At 37.1% G+C, this 20118-nt stretch overlaps 1 protein-coding gene across 2 annotated transcripts in view; it reads left to right on the plus strand.

The window, feature by feature from the left end:
• Positions 1–4164: 4164 nt before the first annotated feature.
• Positions 4165–20118, plus strand: part of LOC135694367 (receptor-type tyrosine-protein phosphatase epsilon) — a 33322-nt gene continuing 17368 nt past the window's right edge. The window contains exons 1-12 of one of the 2 annotated variants that reach the window (XM_065213064.2): positions 4165–4514; positions 7104–7373; positions 8832–9125; positions 9933–10229; positions 11035–11313; positions 11750–12049; positions 13623–13931; positions 14676–14969; positions 15377–15709; positions 18070–18299; positions 19155–19212; positions 19875–19977. In XM_065213064.2, coding sequence (XP_065069136.2) covers positions 4442–4514; positions 7104–7373; positions 8832–9125; positions 9933–10229; positions 11035–11313; positions 11750–12049; positions 13623–13931; positions 14676–14969; positions 15377–15709; positions 18070–18299; positions 19155–19212; positions 19875–19977 — 2840 coding nt within the window. In that variant the 5' untranslated portion in view covers positions 4165–4441. Of the gene's footprint in view, positions 4515–7103; positions 7374–8831; positions 9126–9932; positions 10230–11034; positions 11314–11749; positions 12050–13622; positions 13932–14675; positions 14970–15376; positions 15710–18069; positions 18300–19154; positions 19213–19874; positions 19978–20118 lie in introns of those variants that run through there. The other variant, XM_065213065.2, reaches the window with a different exon arrangement.

Consider the following 20118-nt stretch of genomic DNA (forward strand, 5'->3'; position numbering starts at 1 on the left):
TTTTACTTTTATAAGGCGAGCCAAATGACGTTGATCCAACTGTCCATTTTTTTTTGTCATAGGCAAATGTTTGAAGCCTATTTAAGTCGATAAGGACCGTGAACTGGTTGGTAGGAGTAGTTAAGATCATCTCGATTGCATGTCTTGTGTCTTGACGCAGAGATGTTGGTAACCTTATTCTTGTATGTTTTTTGAATTTCTTAGAACATTTTTTAACTTTGAAGTAGCATGTCATTGCTTTCTAGCAGGCACTCCTTAATGTCGCCTCAATACATGGCCAAACAACATCATTTGTCATATTCATTGACAGGCTGGTAGGTTCCTCTTTACATTTTTTCCAGCTTTTTATCATTGATTTCAGAATTACCACTTTTGACCTTTTATCGGGCTTTGTGATAAAGATGTCAATGTTAGACCGTAGAGATCTTAGAGCTTGAAAATGTCCTCTATGCAAAAGAGAATCCGAGTGGTCGATGGGAGAGCCACTGTCAGCGTAAGCCAAGAACATTTTCAAGCCCTAAAATCTCTACGGTCTAACAATGACTTCTTTACTATTGAGAGCTGTTCAGTGCTATTCTTAATTTACTCTGTGTATTACACTAATTTTATTTGTTTCTTCCATTTTAAATCAAAACGCTCTTAAGTGTTAAGGAGAGATTTCACGTAGATTTTCACAAGATCAAGCCACACCTTCTCAATTTTCCAGAAAGCTGCATACGATTGTGTACTTTTTTCATGTCTTCAGGACATCCTAGTATAAACCTCAGTCTTTCACCCTATTGTGATTTATATATGTTCGCTTATCATAAAAAAGGAAATGCCATTTTGTCATGCACCGTTGTCAACCAGTAGAGTTCAAGTTTCATTATCAAATCAATGACTTTCCTTATTAAGATATCTAGTAAAAACAGTTCCTTCACGGAGGCATTGTTGAAGTTGTGCGTGTTCAGTTGCTTTCATCGCCTTACAAATTTGTCACAGCGCTGTCTTTTTGCGAAGGATTTCCTCTTGATTGCTATTGGCTTCCGTTATCCATTATCAAAGAGTCTGCAGTAGGAATCAACGTTTATTTATAAGTGGCTAACCACAAGCCTTCTTGGGAACAGGAGTTCAGATCGGTCACTCGAGGTTATCTTTGAGCTGCGATTTATGGTTTCTTATCTAACATATTTCAACCAGACTGTTTTGTGGTTTTATAACGAAATTTTTACCAGAAATTATTTCTTTTGTACCAAAGCCTAATTAAATATGAAAACCGGGTCTCGATTCATATAGTATAATTTTGAAATTTCTTAAACTGAGCTTCATTTTCTTGATTGTGTAGATAAATATATCTCTGGGCTTTAAGTTACGTTAGAAGAAATCTAAGCTATATTTTGAAACATTTACCAGGTAACACAGGGAGTGGCTTAATGTGCAATTAAGAACCATACAACAAGGGACCTATTAGTTCTTGTGGTTAAATAATTCGAGAGTAATTTGTATTCTATGACGGTGTCGATATACAACGTGAATTTTTTCCAATCTAGGAGAAAATCACATGTACTTTATGACAGTCAATCTTTATACCGTTTATTACCTGATATCGAATATTTCGTCGTAGTCTTTCTCGTGGAAACACAATCAGATTCAAAAGCAGTGTCGGAAATCAAAGGGGCCTTAGGGGGGGGGGGGGGGGGTTAAGGGGCTGGAGTCGTCTATTTTCTCGTTTGTGTCGGTGCCAGGCTTTCAAATCCCTTATATCCTGTTACGTCTGTTGTCTTGCCAGGAGATTATGGGCCTAAACCCACCCCCATACATTTCACCCACAAATTTCCGCAACTGATTCAAAGCAGTCTTATTTAAAACCAACGTTGATGCCAGTAGCGATTGGTTTTTACTTAATTTACTATATTCAGTGTATTTTATATGAGCTGGTATTATTACTATCAATTTGTATCAATAGAATGTAACTAGAATTTAGGACGCAAAATTCAACCATTCTTAGGACTCAAGAAGAGAATTAAAATTTTTGTTATATAATGATTATAAATCTCGTTAGAATCATTTTGTGGAACTACAAGTTAACTCAATTTGTTCATGCAACTGTTTAAGCAAATTGAAGTGATTCCAGCAGCGGCAAGAAAATGGTTGAATAATAGGATATAAACTTCATATGCTAATACTTTCACTCGAGCAGGATGAATTTTTCATCTTAGCAAAAAAGGGGATTAAACCTTGGTGGCAAAGCTGCTCATTGCGCTCAACTAACTCTAACAAGATGACATGAAAACAAAAAATTGTCTACCTTTTAATTGAAAATCGCATTGCTTGCTGCATACTTAGATAGCCAAAGATCTCACTTATTAGGGATCAACGTTCTATGTTCTCCATTACAAAAACATAGAAAAATAGTCTGGACAGCCATTGCAAATATTAACAGTCTCGACTCTCCTTTCGTCCTGAATGTTTTAACTGTACTAGGCTTTCCAGTTCTGCAGTCCATTGGCTCTGACACAAGCTTAAAAGTGGGGGGGGGGGGGGGGGAGGAGAAGGAAAAATTTAACATCCATAACAAATGATTTTGAAAAAACTCTATTGTTTTGCAAAAATTATTACATTACAAATTACATTACAAAACAAACTTAGGTAAAGAATCATAGGATTGCATCATAAAAGGGCATTGCCAAAATATTACCCCTCCCCTAACATTTTCTCATCGAATCTAAACAAAGAAGACAATGTTGCAAAGGTATGTGAGCGATGCTAAATTCATGATGGCGACTGATCGACCCAATTAAGTACGTGATTTGACTCTTAAAACAACATATTTCAGCCAAAGTGGTCACATGATTGCCCTAGGTGGCACATGATTGCATTTGAAAATGGTCACCTGATTAAATTAATTGATCACACGATAGAACTAATTGATTATACGATTTGACTTGATTAAACTGATACTATCATGCCTAATTGATCACATGGCTAGCTCTTATGGATCTGCTAATCAAGAGGCTGGTGATCAAATTTTCACAAATTAATCAGTAATCAAAACGTTAACATTAGAATCAAATAGATCTAGCCATGTGATCAATTACCATAAATAGCAGCGTAATGTGATCGTAAATTCTGATGTCTATATAGACAATTTCCTGTTACGAAAATATTTTCACCCGTCGTCGAGGCCCAACAATAAAAACCCTAACAGCTGAATCCTGAGAAAATCCAGATCAACTTTGCTAGAATATTTTTTTCTAAAAATTCTTTCAAGCCCATATCTTTGAATTTCCATCGAATTCCACTCGTTGTGTCCTCCATTTAGGCCCGTCTACACGAGTACGTTTTCAAATGAAAACGCAACTTTATTTTTGCGTTTTAGCTTACTGTCTATATGAAAAAGGAAATCTGTGAATGAAAACGCAACTTTTTGAAAACGCTTTCCAGACTGGAATTACTTGAAAACGCAACTTTTTGAAAACGCATCGTTTCCGTATAAACGGCCGAAAACGAAAGTTTTTGAAAACGATTCAACAAAGACTTAGCAAAAACAGGCACCTCCGCAGATTTTTGCGTTTTCATGTAGACGGAATGCACAGAGAAAACGTGCGTGTAGACGGAAAACCTTTTATCCGTTTTCATCAAAATGAAAACGCTATTTTTAGAAAACGTATTCGTGTGTAGACGGAACCTTAGTTAAGAAGGCTGCAAGAAAATGCAGTAAAATTGCGCTGCTAGAAGTGCTCTTTCAGCATTATATAAAACTCGGAATCCATTCTTTATCATTCCCTACCCTTAACATTCATCGATCACTCCCTCGATCCCTCGAGGTAAACCTCTCGGCCTTCTCTCGAATAAACTTGGAACAAATGACCGATCAATCCTCCCTCCGACAAATCCCCTCCCCGTGTAAAACCTTAACCAATTTATTGGTCAGTCCTTCCCCCGAATAAAACCAAGACCTATTTGTCGATCAGTCCTTCCCCCCAATGAAACCCGGAGCTATTTGTCGGTCAGTCCTTCCCCCGAATGAAACCCGGAGCTATTTGTCGATCAGTCCCTCCCCCGAATAAAACCCGGAGCTATTTGTCGGTCAGTCCTTCCCCTCAATGAAACCCGGAGCTATTTGTCGGTCAGTCCCTCCCCCGAATAAAACCCGGAGCTTTTTGTCGATGACAGTGATGTGATTTATTCATTGTTCCCTTGCACTTCAAAAGATCAATAGCAAACGAATGGGAGAGAAAATCTCCGACACTGCCACTCTAGCGTGTGGTAAAGGTAGTCGTAATTTGTATAATTCTCACAAAGGAAAATTTTCTGGTCACCTAAAGGGCAATTTTTAAAGAATTTCGTACATTTCATTCATGCGAACAGATGTGTCATTCAGGAGAGCATCAATCAACAATGTCTGATGAGGTGCTGATGTAGCTAGGCCCTAAGCGAAAGAAAAACATTGCGGAACGAAATGGAGTTTTCTTACAAAATTAGAGCCACGGACGTATCTTATTTCAAGAGACTGCTCATTCTATTGCATTTTTGTGAGTATATATCTATTTTTTTGTTGGTAGTAAGCTTAAACTCGCTCGTGCATGGAATAAGCCTTAATGACTCTCAAGGTCATTTTGAGAGAAGATGGGCGTAAATGTGTATGTTCGACGCGGGTAAAATGTACGTTTTTAGTTACTGGTACTATACGAATTCAACCAAATTCCGCATAATATTATCGAGTTAAGAACTGATATGATTCTGTTTCTTACCTTATATGTCTTTTTCGTTTTCCCACTCTCACTTTCAGTATTGCAACATTGTTTGAAGGCAGCAGGTTTTTTCATGGTTTGAAATTGATGTCAATTCAATGATTGAATTTACTCGCAAGTTAGATATTCTAAAAATTTCCACATCAGATAAGCAGTATAAATAATTGATTCTGTTTGACTTCCGAATACAAATAAAACTTCGTGACATTCGAATTATGCCTCAAAAGAGAAAGATTTCCAAACCAAATGTTTTTTAAAGTTTTCGAAAATGAGTGCAAAAAATATATTGTATTTGTGATGTCTCAATATTTTAAGTAGAACCATTTTTCTTTAAACATGCTTCAGCAAGAAGTTTTTCAGTGGACAGATTCTCCTTTTTCAAGTGATGAAACTTTAAGTTTCTTTTTAAGTTGAAATTCCTTAATTGTGTTTTTCTTTGTTAAAGCCTGGGATCTGGAATTTAAGCAAAGTTGCATCTCATAGAAAATCATTTTTAATTTGAAACCCTCTAGACGGCCAGTTTTATCTTCTAATCTAATTTTATTATATTGATAATTTGAGCTGAGCATTCCAACCCTGTTTTCATAAGACCAGTTGATATTTTATTGTATATACTTATTTTTGTTAAAATATGACTTCAGTATAAGTCAAATGTTAAGAAAACCAAAAATATTTTGATGAACTTTCCATATGTTTTAGTTGGATAGGAAATTCATGACTCATTGATGTGTAATATGAGAAATTTCCTCAGAAGATTAGTTGGAGTGGTTTAGTGGTTTTTCAGTTTGAGCTGAAACACATGGGAATCAAACATCAACACCACATTATGTTGTGAAAACTTACACCAGCTGTTTAAAGCATGTGTAGTCTGCTAATGGTTTTCAAAAAACTATCCAAAATGTTTTCTGTTCGGAATTCATGTGTTTATATCTTCCTATTGCCCCTTCTCTTGAATTTTAATCATAATTGTCTCAGTTTACTGAGTAAAGGAACTTTCTGTTGTGTTGACTAAGATAACTGGTGATGCGGTGCTCTTTGCTGGATTCTGTAGATTTCTCACAAATATTCTGTTTTGGCAGAAAAAGCCAAAGTTTTGAAGTGCTTAAGGGTTAACAACACCCTTTTGCCTACTATGTACCTACAATCACTGCCAAAAGTCTTGGAAAACTAACATCAGTTTTCAAAGGCAAATTCAGCCACCCCCCTCTCCCCCTAAGAACAATGTTGATTTACTATAGAAAAAAGGAAGGAGTTGTGGAGTACGCTTTTTTGTGTGCCTTGTATGATATTTTTTTATACTTTCAACATTGTTTTGGGGGGAAAGGAGGATGCAAGTAGTTGTATTCAGGAAAACAAATGAAAAATAGAAAAGCATAGTGCAAAGTGTTGGGTGTTCCAAGTAATTTTGGCAGTGATTGTAGCTCCCAAAGGTAGATTGAGAACACTGAGAAGCTATGCTTTTCAAGTGGTGTCATTTTTCTACCTCTCAATGTTGCAAAATCTTGTGATATTTGGGCCTTGAATCACAGACTGCTGGCTTGAATCACAGACAGTGAATGTTTGGTCATGTAAGACGCTCAAACCACAGTCCCTTTGATCTGTAGTTGGCCACCCTAATCACTGAGCCATTCTCATACTTGCATTGAATAATAATTAAAGCACTTTTCTAAAACCTGTAAAACCTTCATGAGAGATTATAATAAAAATCAATATATACACAAACATCGTTTTACACCTAAAGGTCAATTGTGTATATACATTTTGAGATCAATAGAAAATGAACTGGATATGTTAAACAAGAGCCAGAACTTGGTATATCAAGCTTTGTGCCAGGCTCATGACTCAAGATTAGTAAAAGAAGTGCAAGATTCAATCTTTATATGATGTCTCAAACCCTCATTTGAAAATTTTCATGTAATGCCTGACCTATGACACCTTAAGACCATTTTTATCTGTCTTTCACACCCTTTATTTTTATGTTTTCTGTTTATGCAGCAAATAACACAATTATTGTCAGATTTTTTAATTAATAACAGAATGCTTTATCACATTCTATAATATGACTACCTAATTTCCCCACTTTTGTTGAAGCATCCTTCTTTGCTTTGATGTTTTTTGCCTCAATAGCTTGACCTTTTTTAATCACATTCTTGTGAAATCTGACACTCAGCTAAATTCTTTAAATATCTGTCTTATAAGACTATTTATCTGTGGATCGTCTGAAAATTAATGAGGTCAGTTCTTGATCATCTTTTTTATCTTTTGTTTCTCTTGAACAAACAATTGCGAAGTAAACTTAGTTATCAGATAATTTTGGCAACCGTTTATTCAAAGAAGTTGTGCTAATATTTTTGTCTACTTTCATTTCAGCTCAATTAGTGAAGACAGAATTTACAGTGAATGGGCTGCTTGGAAATTCTGTGACTTTGGTTTGCAATGTAAATGGGGTTTCACTTGACCTAGGGACTGAGGTAATCACATGGAAGCATAACAGTGGATCTCTATTTATCGATGGCTCAAGAGTTAGACAGCCTGAAAAGTTCAAATTAGAAATTAATCCTCTCAAGTATTCAGATGGTGGACTTTATTCATGTTATATGCAAACAATTCTGCTGAACAGTACAAGGCTAAATATTGAAGGTATGTTTTTATATGTCATATTTTGTATCCATCAACTCATTTTTGATTCAATTTCTTTGTTGATCATTCAGAGATGATCCTTGCTTCTGTGTAGGCTATTGACTACAAGGCCTCCAATAAAGGGGGGGGGCATGGCCCCCTCACTTTTTTGCAAAACAATCGAGCTTTTTCTCAAAATCTTTTGCTGTAGGGGCCAAATGTTCCTTTGCTGTAGGGCTAGGTGTGATCATAAGTTTCTAACATAATCATACCTGTTTAACCAATTTTACCTGAACGACAAAATATACCAGCAACTTGCTGGATTAATTAAGTATGCATGGTTGCAGGTAGGAATTTCAAAGGCCAATAATGCATGAAAATGGGTACCAGTTATGCTTAAGAATCTTTGATTTAGGGGCTTTGGGCTTAAAAGATTTGGTGATGAGGGCCAGGGCTTAACCATTTAGCTTATTTGTTGTAAAAATCCCTTCCAATTACATTGTTTTTGAAGACATTCTACCTGTCATTTATAGTGAAAGGGGCAGCCTGTCCTTATATGGGAGTTGTTGACCCCCAGTGACCCCTAAAAAGGGAGTTGTTGACCCCCAGTGACCCTCTACTTTTGCCCCTGTTGTCAGGGTTAGGAGATAGAGATCTTGGACCAGTGACTTTTATTTTCTTAAGGCATGCTTTACTGGCTTGCAAAACTTTACAATTTTGTGAGAGATATCTTAAATATCAGCACTTTAGGTGCAGAATTTCTGCATCAATTGGGCAAAAGTAGAGAAAATTGCTCGTGAACCCATCTATAATCATAACACTGAAATAATCAAATGGGGATCAGTTGCATGGAAAGGCTAATTTCTCTAAATCTGTCAGGTTTTGTGTTCAGAGATGCTCAGAAATTGCACCTCAGCCAGTTGTTGGTTTAATGTGGTTGATGTGATGTTATGGATGCTATTTGACTTTGCTTAATGTGTAGGGTTTCTGTGTTCCTTTTTGTGGTATATAAAAGCAGGCCCTGCAAGGAGAGGTGCTCGAGCTTGATTAAGCCCTCTGCACGTGCCTAGAATATTCTAGGAGCTTGATTGATTGAGCATGTAGCATGTTTATGCTGTCTGAAAACTAAATGCAAAAACAAAATGTTGCAAATGATGATATTTGATGATGCTCAATGGAATACCTAGAAAGATGAAGGTGCTCAGGTTGTAAAGCACCTGCTTTAGCTCCTGGCCTGTAAAGAGATGAAGATTTTGAAAACAGCCTTTAATTGGAGAATGAAACAGTTTAGTTATTTGTTTCAGCCATAGCTTGTAATGTCTGGTTCCCATTTTCCCTCCCTTTTCCTTGTTTACTTAAAAATTGCCAATCCTTGTAAAGTCACAAACCTTTTTAGCAACATGCTTTTCTTTGCATTATGAAAAATAAACTGATGTTTTGTACCTTATCCTTTGTAACCAGACAGTTTTTTCATTGCAGCAAAGCCATTCTTTACGGAGGTTTTTGACCCGAAGACTATATTTTCTGGTAAAGAGTTCAATCTCAGATGTGCCATAAAAAGTCATCCTGTTGCTAAAGTGATATGGAAAAGGAATGGTGTACAAATAACCAATGGCAGTGGTATTGCTAGCTTCACCTATCAAGTTCCTGGTGATGTTGTCAGGAGCGAGTTGAGAAGTGCCTCTGCATCCTACTTGCATAATGGTACATACAGTTGCACTGCAAGCAACAGCCATGGTTCCATAAATCACGAAGCACCTATACAAATTTATGGTATATGAATGATATCTTCTTGGATTTAGCTGAAATTTCATATTAGAAGGGTTTTGGCTAGGGTGTTGCATCACTTGGGGTTTTGGCTAGGGGTATGCAGTACCTTTAAAGATTGAAGAAATGCCAATATGTTGTTTTTGATATTACATTATGTGCTATGTCACAACAAAGTACTCACATAAGTGTTAGAGCAACAATATCTCTTTGATTACTTTAGAAGTTTTTCACCAGATGAAAGTAGTAATTCAATAATAGAGAAATCTGGTGGATATGGTTTTCTAAGGGAGCCTATAAAGTGCTTCTTTTGTTCTAGATGAGATACCCTGACCATATGTCCTTTTGGTCCAAGTCTTTTGCAAAATTTTAAAATATTCAAAAGCAACAACACTTCTTATTTTGCCTGATCTTTAATGAGATGAATGGCAAATTTATTTTTATCATTTATTGTCTCTTTTGTCTATATGAAATTTTCTCAGAATTTAAAAAAAATAGATTTTTAAACTTCAAGATGTTTCCTGATTCTGCCATTTGGTCCCCCAGAGGGGCAGAAACACACCCTTCTCCCCATTGCTATCATCTTGTGTCTTGTATATCTTTATGACCCAAAAAGATTCATAAATATTTGCTCACGTATATTTGCAAATTTCATTTTTCATTTACATTCAAAATATATTAATTGAAAAAGATTCGTGTGAATGTGTTTACTTTTCCTCTTAATTAAGACAAAAGCAGTTTTTCTAATTGCAATATAGCTATGAATTTTAAGATAGTTTTAAGGTAGCCTTGATAATTTTTTTCTCTTTGAAGTTCCTGCCTTCATAAAGAGCCCGCCAGATTCAATGAATGTTGTGAGAGCTGGATCAAACGTCACATTAAGATGTATTGCATTTGGCAACCCTCAGCCATCACTATTCTGGTTAAATGGGACAGGAGGCCAGCCTGATCCTCAACGATACTTGGAAGAAACACATGTTACTGGCTTTAAAAAGGACAGTAGTTTGAGAATAGTGAGGGCAAAAAGAACCGATTCTGGGAATTTTACTTGTGTTGTGATGAACAGTTTCTCTTCTGTTAACAGGGCAAATGTGGCTCTTAAAGTACAAGGTAAGGAAAATATTTCCCTGTTTTTTTCTATTCGATATTAAACTTACAGTAACATTACAGATTACCTCAAATACTACCCACGAACTACTGAACTACCGTACAAGGACGGAATCTAGGAGGAGCAATATTTCAGGACTTGGACATGTTTCTAAATATAACATTATATGATAAATAATAACACAATTGTACCACTACATATACATATACTACATTATAATGCTGCTTTAAAATACTACATGCACCGCACAATACTTAAGATACATATACAATAGATATATCGAAGCCTGTTTTACATTGGATGCCATAAGAAGATGCGTAAAAATGATCAAGGCCTATATTCAGTATATGGTTGGTTGGGAGGATTGTCCCCGTTGGATTTGCAATTTGCTATGTGCTTAGACCGACAGGACTTCAGTCGATAGCTCAAAACACTAGCTGGAGAGTATTGCGAGGACACGCTGCGAGGCTGCATTGGGTCAGACGGGTCGTGTAAATCCCAGGCCTGGTCCAGCTTGCTAAATCCGATGATCAGTCTTCATTGATGAGTTTCATTACATATCCTATCCCACAGTGATTAACCAAGTATATAGAAATCCCATTGGCTATGTAACAATCAACTTCTATCGTTACAAGTCGGGTACGCCCTCAACTTAAGTCAGAAAATTGGATGTATTGTGCCTGTTTAAACGTACTAAGCGTCCTCTGGTAATCCTGCCAGTAACAGGGAAACATATTGCCATTAAAATAATAACATTTTAAACATAGGCCTAATTATGACTATTAATTTCACTATCACCTCGTTTAGATATTCCAATATGCTGTCGCATTATCAGCGAGGAGTTTCTCAACCGACGAATAAAACTTTCATGGAATGCTCTTTCCGATGGTAACAGCCAGATCTTCAGGTACAGCATCGTGGTCAAAAATCGATTCTATCAACGAAATTTCGTTTTGCCTGCCTGGCAAAAGGATTTGGATGTGGCACCGATAAGCCCGAGCATGCCATACGAAATTGCTATGACAGCTGAAAACGCTATTGGAGTTTCAAGAGAGTTCATTGTAAGAGGAGAGACGTTAAAAGAAGGTAGGTTTGATTTGCATTCAGTATTGGCAGAATTCAGTATTTTTTCTAATTTCTGCGAAACTTGATAAACTAGTTATAGAATTAAATATGTTAGCTGTGGTACTTTATCCAAATAGCGACAATATGATGAGGAAGACTGTTAAAAATAAACAGGATATAGTGCAAGAGAGACTTCCTGTGAGGTCGGACTATGTCGTGTCTGACAAGGTTAGGTCAGGTCGAGCCAAAGTCTTTTAAGATCAAATTAGCTTAATCTGTGACTTTTTTAACATTGATTTTTATTCATCCTGCATTTTATTCACTCTGCTGGTCATCTGCAATTGTAAATCTCTAATTACTTTTAAATGCTTGCCAAACCTCCAATAACCTAGCTATGGAACATGGGAAATCCTCCACGATTGTCTTGTACACTCACGAAATCTTGTCTGTTTTCCAGACTATTCTACTTGTATCTCCAGCTTCATAAATGTTGCCACTTCAGCGAGTGTTACTATCGGCTGGAGTCCCAGTTGTGACCCGTCCTCGTACACTGGCAACATGTACGTTGATGTCATTGTTCTGAAGAAGGCCGATTTGGTACGTGTGACCACGTTCGAAAACAAACCAGGAAACAGAAGTACAACGGTCACGGGATTAGCCCCTAATACTGAATACGGAATCAGAATTCGAGAGATAGAACCAGGAAAGAGGAAAGGCACCCAGACTGAAGTTCTTAAGATTGTGACCAAAGAATCGGGTTAGTATGTGCTTAATCAAATATCAATCCAATGAGGGCATTCTGTGGTCACTGAAAACCTCAAAAGTCTATTTGGAACAAAGGGGCTATGTCTCATCATTCTGAGAAGTGCCTGTAGGTGCATCCATGTAACAAGTATTTCGTCATTAAGACCCCGTTTACACTGTCCCGTGCAAGTTTGGAACCGTGACAAAACTGTCGCGGTTTGCCCTTGCGTTTACACTAGCACTGTGGAACCGTGACGATTTTGCTCTGCTATCCGGAACAGTTTTGACCCTGCTTTGAAAGCGAACGAATTTTGTACCGTCACGGTTCCGTTTTTGAACGGGACAGTGAAAACACCTATCCGAGACGATTTTGTCACGGATTCACAAAGAGGCCTTTTGTATGGCTGTTTCAGGTAACCGAGGCTTTGATTGTGGCGTAACTACGTTCTTAAATTCTGAAGAAAAGGAAATTCTGAAGAAAAGACGACCATAGAAAAGGCTTGTAGTGTTTCCCAGTCCAAGCCTTGATTGGACTTTGCAGTTTTGTAGTCTAAAATAACACTGAAAATTAAAGCCACCTTGTCTTTCGTCCAAGTAAAGTTTTAATCGGCCTTCCGCTCCATTTTAACTCACAATAAAAATTCGATTGTTGACTTCAGCGGCAAAATAAAAGCTTTGGTTGACTAAATACAGCTTCTTCTAAACAATGTTCTACCATTAAATTAAGGTCGTACCGGTACAGTGTAAACGGAACGGCTAAACGGAACAATTTGGAACCGCGACAGTGTAAACACTTGCGAACTGTAACGGTACAAAATTGTCCCGGGACAGTGTAAACGGGGTCTAAGAAAGCGTATCCAAGCTTATGGTTTTGTTTGAAATGGGCAGCACGGTATTAGAAAACTCTTTGAAGAACAAGACATTAGAATATGTTAAAATAGTAATCTTTCACCTATTAAGATCAATCTCGCACATATTACGAAAAGGTTAGAGAGATATTCCTTAGAAGGTTTTGTCCAAACATTCCAGTGTTACCAAGATGTTATTTATACCTAGTTTCTTGTAAACTGGAGTAGGTTTACCTCAAATAATTTGTCCTATAGTGGGAGTTAAAGAGGAAGTTTTGTAATTGGTACTACCTTGTTTCCGAAGCTAGAACACCGTGAAGCTATGCTTGCTGAGCAGTGTCGTGGTCTTGCCTTTTGATGCGACCAAACCCCGTAATTATTACGCTAGTAGTTACAGAGAGCCGGCGACTCTCCTCACTCTTTAGTAAAATATTTGTTGTATCTGTGACATGAACCACAGACCCTTGGATCTGGTGTCCACGGCCCAAACTGGTTGTTTTAAAAATGAAATGAAGAATATTGAAATCCCCATACCTTATTGTTTAAAACTGAAATGAACAATTTTCAAATAATATTTTTCATACAGTCTTGTTGCAATAATGTCTTAAAAATTTATGAACCGTATAAAGTTTGATAATTTTTAGATAGTGCTGGTAGTTTTAATGCGTTTATTCTTAAATTTTCAAAATTTAGCTTAGGAATACTCTATTGAATCAAGTTATTTGTACCTTTACGCAGCACCATCGTCGCCACGCAACGTCAAAGCCACTCCGTTAGACGCAACGTCTATCCGAGTTTTTTGGGATCCACCAGCCTTGCTAAATGGCGTAGTGAGGGAGTATGAGGTTGAATTTGGATACAATGAACAGGGAAGTGTTGTTTATGTTAAGAACATGAAGAAAATCAACGCTGAGTTTAACCCAGAAAGGAGCTACACTCTAAAGCAGTTAATAGCCAACACACTGTACAATATTTCAGTGCGAGAAAGGACTGGAGTAGGCCTATGGAGCCAGAAGGCTGCTGTAAGCGTGAAAACGAGGGAAGGAGGTGGGATTTTAGATTTCAACGTTCAATACTTATCCAGTACATCACAAGAACATATTACTGATATTATCGGGTCTTAAGTGCTATTTAGAATTATCGCTGAAGCTGCATTTATAATTTTTATATTTTGGAACACACTCCCAAAATCGTTTAGTTTCTGTTAGATATACCCATATAAAAATATTTTATGTATGAGTCAAATGAGTCTTAAAGTCCCATTTTTTACCCTGATGGTGAGCCGTAATTAGCACCGTAATTTGGGAGATAACACTTCCAGTTCCATTCCTATACAATTCATATAATGCTATAGGTTTCTAAGAACCTTTCAGCCTGTTCTTTTATTGGAACACATTTTCTGGAAAGCAAATATTTCCCCCAGAATTTTGATTCCTGAAAATTTCGGATGAGAAGTGCTGCTAGTCTCCCAACATTTGTGTTTTTTTTAGAATGCAAACGGTAGAACTTTTCTGGTTAAAATTTTAGATTTAGTGGGAAGAAATCTTTTACTCTGATTTTAGCTTTCTGATATAATCATGAGTTTATTTGATTGCATGCAACTCAACATTACAACATCAGAGACACGTCACGGCCTATATTGAGCTGGGCACTGTAACCCTGACAGTGAATAATTCTTCCTTTAGATCTGGTAAATTTTTATTTTTACTTTTAAAGTGTTTTTAATTGCTTTGACTTTGATATTAATACTAAAGTTTGTTTTTAAAATTCATTTTCGGTATTTTTCTTTAGTTCCCATAGAGTCTCCGCAGAATTTCTCGATGACGCTTACAAACGACTCTCTTGTCACCCTGTCCTGGAAGGGCATTCCCAGGGAGAGTGCAAATGGTGACCTGATTGGCTATGTAGTTGCTATCAAAGATTTGCTTGGCAAGACTATTTTTAACAAGACGGTCGCCTCAAATGCGACGACAATTCATATTGAAACGTTAAAAGCACATCACCAGTATGAAGCGACTATTTATGGTTATACAAATGTCGGAGCGGGGAAGCTACAGTCGCTTATTTTCTTTACTGCAGACGGGGGTAAGTGTATGTGCAGCTTTATCTGATATTGACAATGTTTTGCCTCGTTTCAGCTTTGTGGATAAAGATATATTTTAAAAGGGAGGTTCATGTGGTCTAGTTGAAACTATTATTTAATTCGGCTTTATTTGCACTATTGTATTTAAATCTTTCTCCCTATTGTTTATGCAACTGCTGCTAAACCAATCAGATCATTGTTCTTCGATGATTGTTCTTTAAAACCAATTAAAAGGCGAGCAAATTAGGAAAGCTGGAGAACCAGAGGGAGTAAGACATTGATCGCACGAGTAAGGCAATTCTCTTTCTCTCATGGCAAAATGGTTCTTCAAAGTGAAACATCCTCACCCCCTTTTCCCTAGAAGAAATTGGTCCCTATATTTGATCACGTTTGCTTCGTTCAATTGCAGTTCCTTCAGCACCGCGCGAGTTGCAAGTTATGGGAATGGACAGTTCCTCTTTAAAGCTAACGTGGAAGCGCCCTCAAAACTCAAATGGCATGATAACAGCATACCAAATCAACTGGGAAATGACACAGAGCTCCCTAAGCAGGTTGACTCGATCTGTCAACTCACAAGGAACAAGTATAATTCAAGGCGTTCCAGCTGACTTGAATGAAATTCGCCAGCATTTCATAAGGAATTTGAAACCGTTCAGCACCTATGGCGTGCGTGTGCGGGAAAGGACTGTAAACGGCTGGGGGCCCTTTACACGGAAAGTTGAAGCAGCAACCTTCGAAGGAGGTTTGTGAAATCGTTCATATATAACTTTTCTATCACAGTGAACTTTTATTGCAGTTATCCCGTTGTAAAGTTGCATACTGCAAAACTACGAAGCCATTCAATAAGACATCGTTTACAAACGATTAAGCAATTTGTGCTGTATATCAATCGCATCAAAACCCGAATATTTGTGTATATCCATTGCATTTCATGCTATTTCCACATTATCCACCATTCTGCCCCATCCCCCCTTTTTCTTATTCACGATCACTCTACTCCGCAGCCTTTACCTTACAGATTGTATTGTATTGTAGATTATTTAACGTTAGTTTTTATAATAGTGAATATACACTAATTAAGACTAACACAAAGCAATTTCAAGGATTGCATAAGACAGTTCATTTACTGCAAAACGAGCATGCACATTTGTTTTCAAGGAACCAAGTTTTGATCAAATTCTTAAATTGTCTATTATTTTGTGCTGTCTTTATTGAATCCAGGAGTGAATTCCAGATTTTAGGCCCTTGAAAACTTAATGATCACATATAAGTTGCCTTGTATTCAAAATCACTGTTTTACCAATCTGTCCTAAATTGTTTGATGCTATATAGACAGGGCTTTGTACCCTTGATATATAGAACAGGTAGGTTCTTAGTTGCAACGCCCAAGTTTTACACATAATGCCATCATTAGGTTATCACCAAAAAGGGCGCTGTTCCACTTTGCTCTTGTGCTCCATCCAACATACAGCAAAATAGTTGGTAGATCTTTTATCATCTAATGGCACTCTCTTTGATTCACTACACTTCTTCGGCATTTCTAATAGCAGACATTTGTGGCGATTCTCGAATCAAACTCTTTTCATAGTAAAAAATGTTATTAAATGATGATCAAAAATGCTTACATTTATTGTTAAACTTTATACAGAGGACAAGATGAATAGTCCCACACGTATAACAAACATGGTCCAGATTTATGCTAACCCTTTCCTTTGCGAGAGAACCTTAGAAACCTTCCAAAAATTAGAAAAACGAGGCATGGCCTATGTATATTAGCTGAAATTCTTTATGATAGTTTAAAAGGCTGCTACGCGGTCAGCCGTCACTTGATCGCCAAATTTTCTGGACTGTGTTCACAAACAGAGTCAAGAAAGTTTACGATGATTCAAAGGCCACCAGATGAACCGCCATTTTGGCTGAAATTCATCGAGGCTTACTCACATTGTCATTAACCCTTTCGGCACCGAGATTTCTTATTCTCAGTTTAATCCGATCCTTAATCTGGGATTTTCGTGTAGCTGGTTTACATCTGTTTATTTGAGTAATCTGGATTAATCCTATCCATGATTATGATTGACAAAAGCGTTTGCCTGAGTTTTGTTTAGGATCAAAATGCATTTTTGGATTTATTGGAATTTAAATAGCCTAATTCTCATCGAGAACAAACAAAGATAAAGGTAGCTTATGTTATTCATGCTCATTGATTAAGTTTATCAATGAACTGTTCAATGAAGATTTAGTTTGAAGAGCAAATCTTTGATATCGTGGCTGTAGTAACAAACTGGCCTAAAAGTACCAAAGTACTTTCACTTGATGACACGAAAAGAGGAAATTTCAAAGGAAAGGAGATGTACTTAAAAAGAGAACAAATCGCCTTATGTACATTATATTTACATTTTCAAAGGCCCCCAACATTTGGACCCTTAATGAGAAGCATCTTTTTATCCAATAATCCTGCTTACTTACCCGTAAGTGTACCCTATTTTTTCAAGTCTTTCTCGACTGTCTCTCGACTGTGTCAAATCTGTCTCTAAAAACACTCTTACAGTCTCATGAATTTCTGTTAACTTTCTCCAACATCCTCTCTATAGTTTCTTAACAGTCTCTTGACCTTCTCGCATCAGTCCCTAAATTGTCTCTCAAGTACCTGTCAAGAGACGTTCAACAGCCTCTCAAATGTGTCTCTCAACAACCTTTCTAGGTTCTGAGCTGCCGCTTAGGAGTCTCTTAAATTTCTTTCAGCCTTCTTCTCTCTTCATAGGACTTGTTGTCTGGCATCGAATTTCATCAGAACACCGGGCTGCTATAGAACTGCTATAAGAGTAGGATGTGATGTGGAGCTTCCACGTACTTAAAGACATTCGACAGATATTATGGTTGCTGTCAATCAAAATTGACCAATCAATTCGCTTTATACCAGTCATGCGTTTACTGATTGGCCAATAGTTTATTGACAGATGCTCAAGCCACTTTCGTATCTGTTGCCTTCAAATTTTCTATTTCAAAATCCCTACCTCAACTGGCTAGATATGCTGGAGTCCGTATGTTTTGGACTTTTTATGCCATTCACCCTTAAATTCTTACCTCTTATTTACCCCACAGAATCTAGTGAGCCTTTGGGTCTTAAAGTCGTGTCCAGCACCAGCAACAGTGTCTCTTTCAGTTGGACAACGCCACGAAATCCGAATGGTGCAATAAAGGTTTTTAGTGTGAAGTGCTACCAGGAGCAGAGCATGCTTAAAGACCAGAAAAATGTCACCTTTAGCAAGAAGATAACCATCTACAGAGCTACGTGCCATAATCTAAAAAGCAACACAGAAACAATGATCATGGTAAAACACTAATATACATTTTTAGTTTATAAAAATTACTATTTAACGGTCTATTTTAAAGTGCTCGATGCCTTATAGGCAGAGCTGTACCCTCTATTTGTTGTATAGAACAGAACGGTTCGGCTGAATCACAAAAACCCAGTATTTTGGGCTATGAAAACAAACCCATGATTGATAGCAGAATTAAGAAAGAAGAAACTTATCTTAAACTTGTGACTTCTTCTTGGAAGTGTTTAGAGTTTTCTAGAGATCTGAATTGTAATGATAAACTTATCAAATCTGACTTAAACGAATAATTCATTTTCTCATATTCCTTGTTGGCCAACTACCAAGCCTTTTCTATTAATACATAGATTTTTTGCTCGATTAATACAAAGATCTCTCGACCAAGCTTCTAAACTACAGACTACAGGCTACTTTGTATTTCTCCTGAATAAAACTGTTTTTGTCTTCTTATTTAATTGTCACAGTTTTCTGTTACTGTTAAGGTGAAACCAAAATACAATAATTTGTCGGACTGAGAACCGTCCAGTTTTTAAGAGTATTGTTTGAACATTGTTCAACCTCAGCTCGCATTGTTGTGTCTCATTTTTCAGCAGTTGCCTGTTTTGCGATGTTCAGAACAGGGAGACCTAGAAGTGACATATTTCGTGTTTCAAAGACTTGGCGATGATCTGGATAAACCATATCAGATTTGAAAAAATTAGAATACTTTAAGAATATATTCATGCCTAAAACGAAAGTTTCTGAAAAATGTTGAGGCTGGAAAAGTTTTATAGCATTCGTATTAAAAGAAAGCGTGCATCGTTCAGAATTTAAAAGCACAATTCTAAGTGCAATTTTCTCTGTCAACAGGTTTATGCTGTAAGCTCCATCAAAGGAAAAGCAAAAATTATCACTGCCACTAGTGCTGGTAAGAAATAATGTTTTATTTTTACCTATTTTTTGTTTTCTTTGTATCAACTTTGTTCAAAACCTTCATGCAAGGGAAAACGGGGCCATTTCCTGTATACACTGAAATCTTTTTTTCAAAACTTGACCGATATATGGAGTGCAAACCTTCTGTAAGACTCGGTCTGTCCCCGTCCCCGTTCTTCTTCATGCTTGTATCTTCAAGTTTTGTGTCACTTGTGCCGGGGGCAATGATAAAAATTAATAGATGTATATACATAAATTGAAATAACTGACGAAACAATTCACTTTTTTCAACATTAATCAGAGCCTGAAGCGTAGCTTTCTAACAGATCCTCGAGCTTCGGGAAAGCACACACACATTTTAGCGAAAAGATCTAGATGAATCAGATTTAAGGAGATACATGTCGAGATAGGGCACATTAGAGTCAAGGGAGTCAATTTTTGACTGCTTGTTGGGCCAAGAAAGAGATACTATTTTAACGATCAAACTGGGGCGAAATGTACCATAAGGTACAGATGAAAACTGAATTATCAATTCCCTCCCTTAATGTATGTCGTATTTGATTCTTGTATGATTTTATTTCGTTCTTCCTTAAGATGAAGAATAAGCACGTGAAAGTTGAAGTGATTGATCAACTGTTTCTTTTTCTTCATTTGTAGTTGCCCCGGATACGGGGTTTCCATGGCTAATGCTGATTGGTGGTTGTGTTGGCTTTGTGATTGTTGTTGCATTGATAATGACAACTGTTTTGCTCTGTAAAAGGTAGGCCTTTTATTTGACTAAGAATGTAAGCAAAGTTAAGGGAAGTGGCTATAGGAAGGGACGTGTGTACGGGGATGCACCAAAGGGGTAGTCCATGGTGCACTATTTACCACTGGCGTAAATTTCTAGCAATTGAAAACC

This window comes from Rhopilema esculentum, chromosome 8 (genome assembly GCF_057945365.1).
Source record: "Rhopilema esculentum isolate cy_ngs chromosome 8, ASM5794536v1, whole genome shotgun sequence".
NCBI classification, from domain to species: domain Eukaryota; kingdom Metazoa; phylum Cnidaria; class Scyphozoa; order Rhizostomeae; family Rhizostomatidae; genus Rhopilema; species Rhopilema esculentum.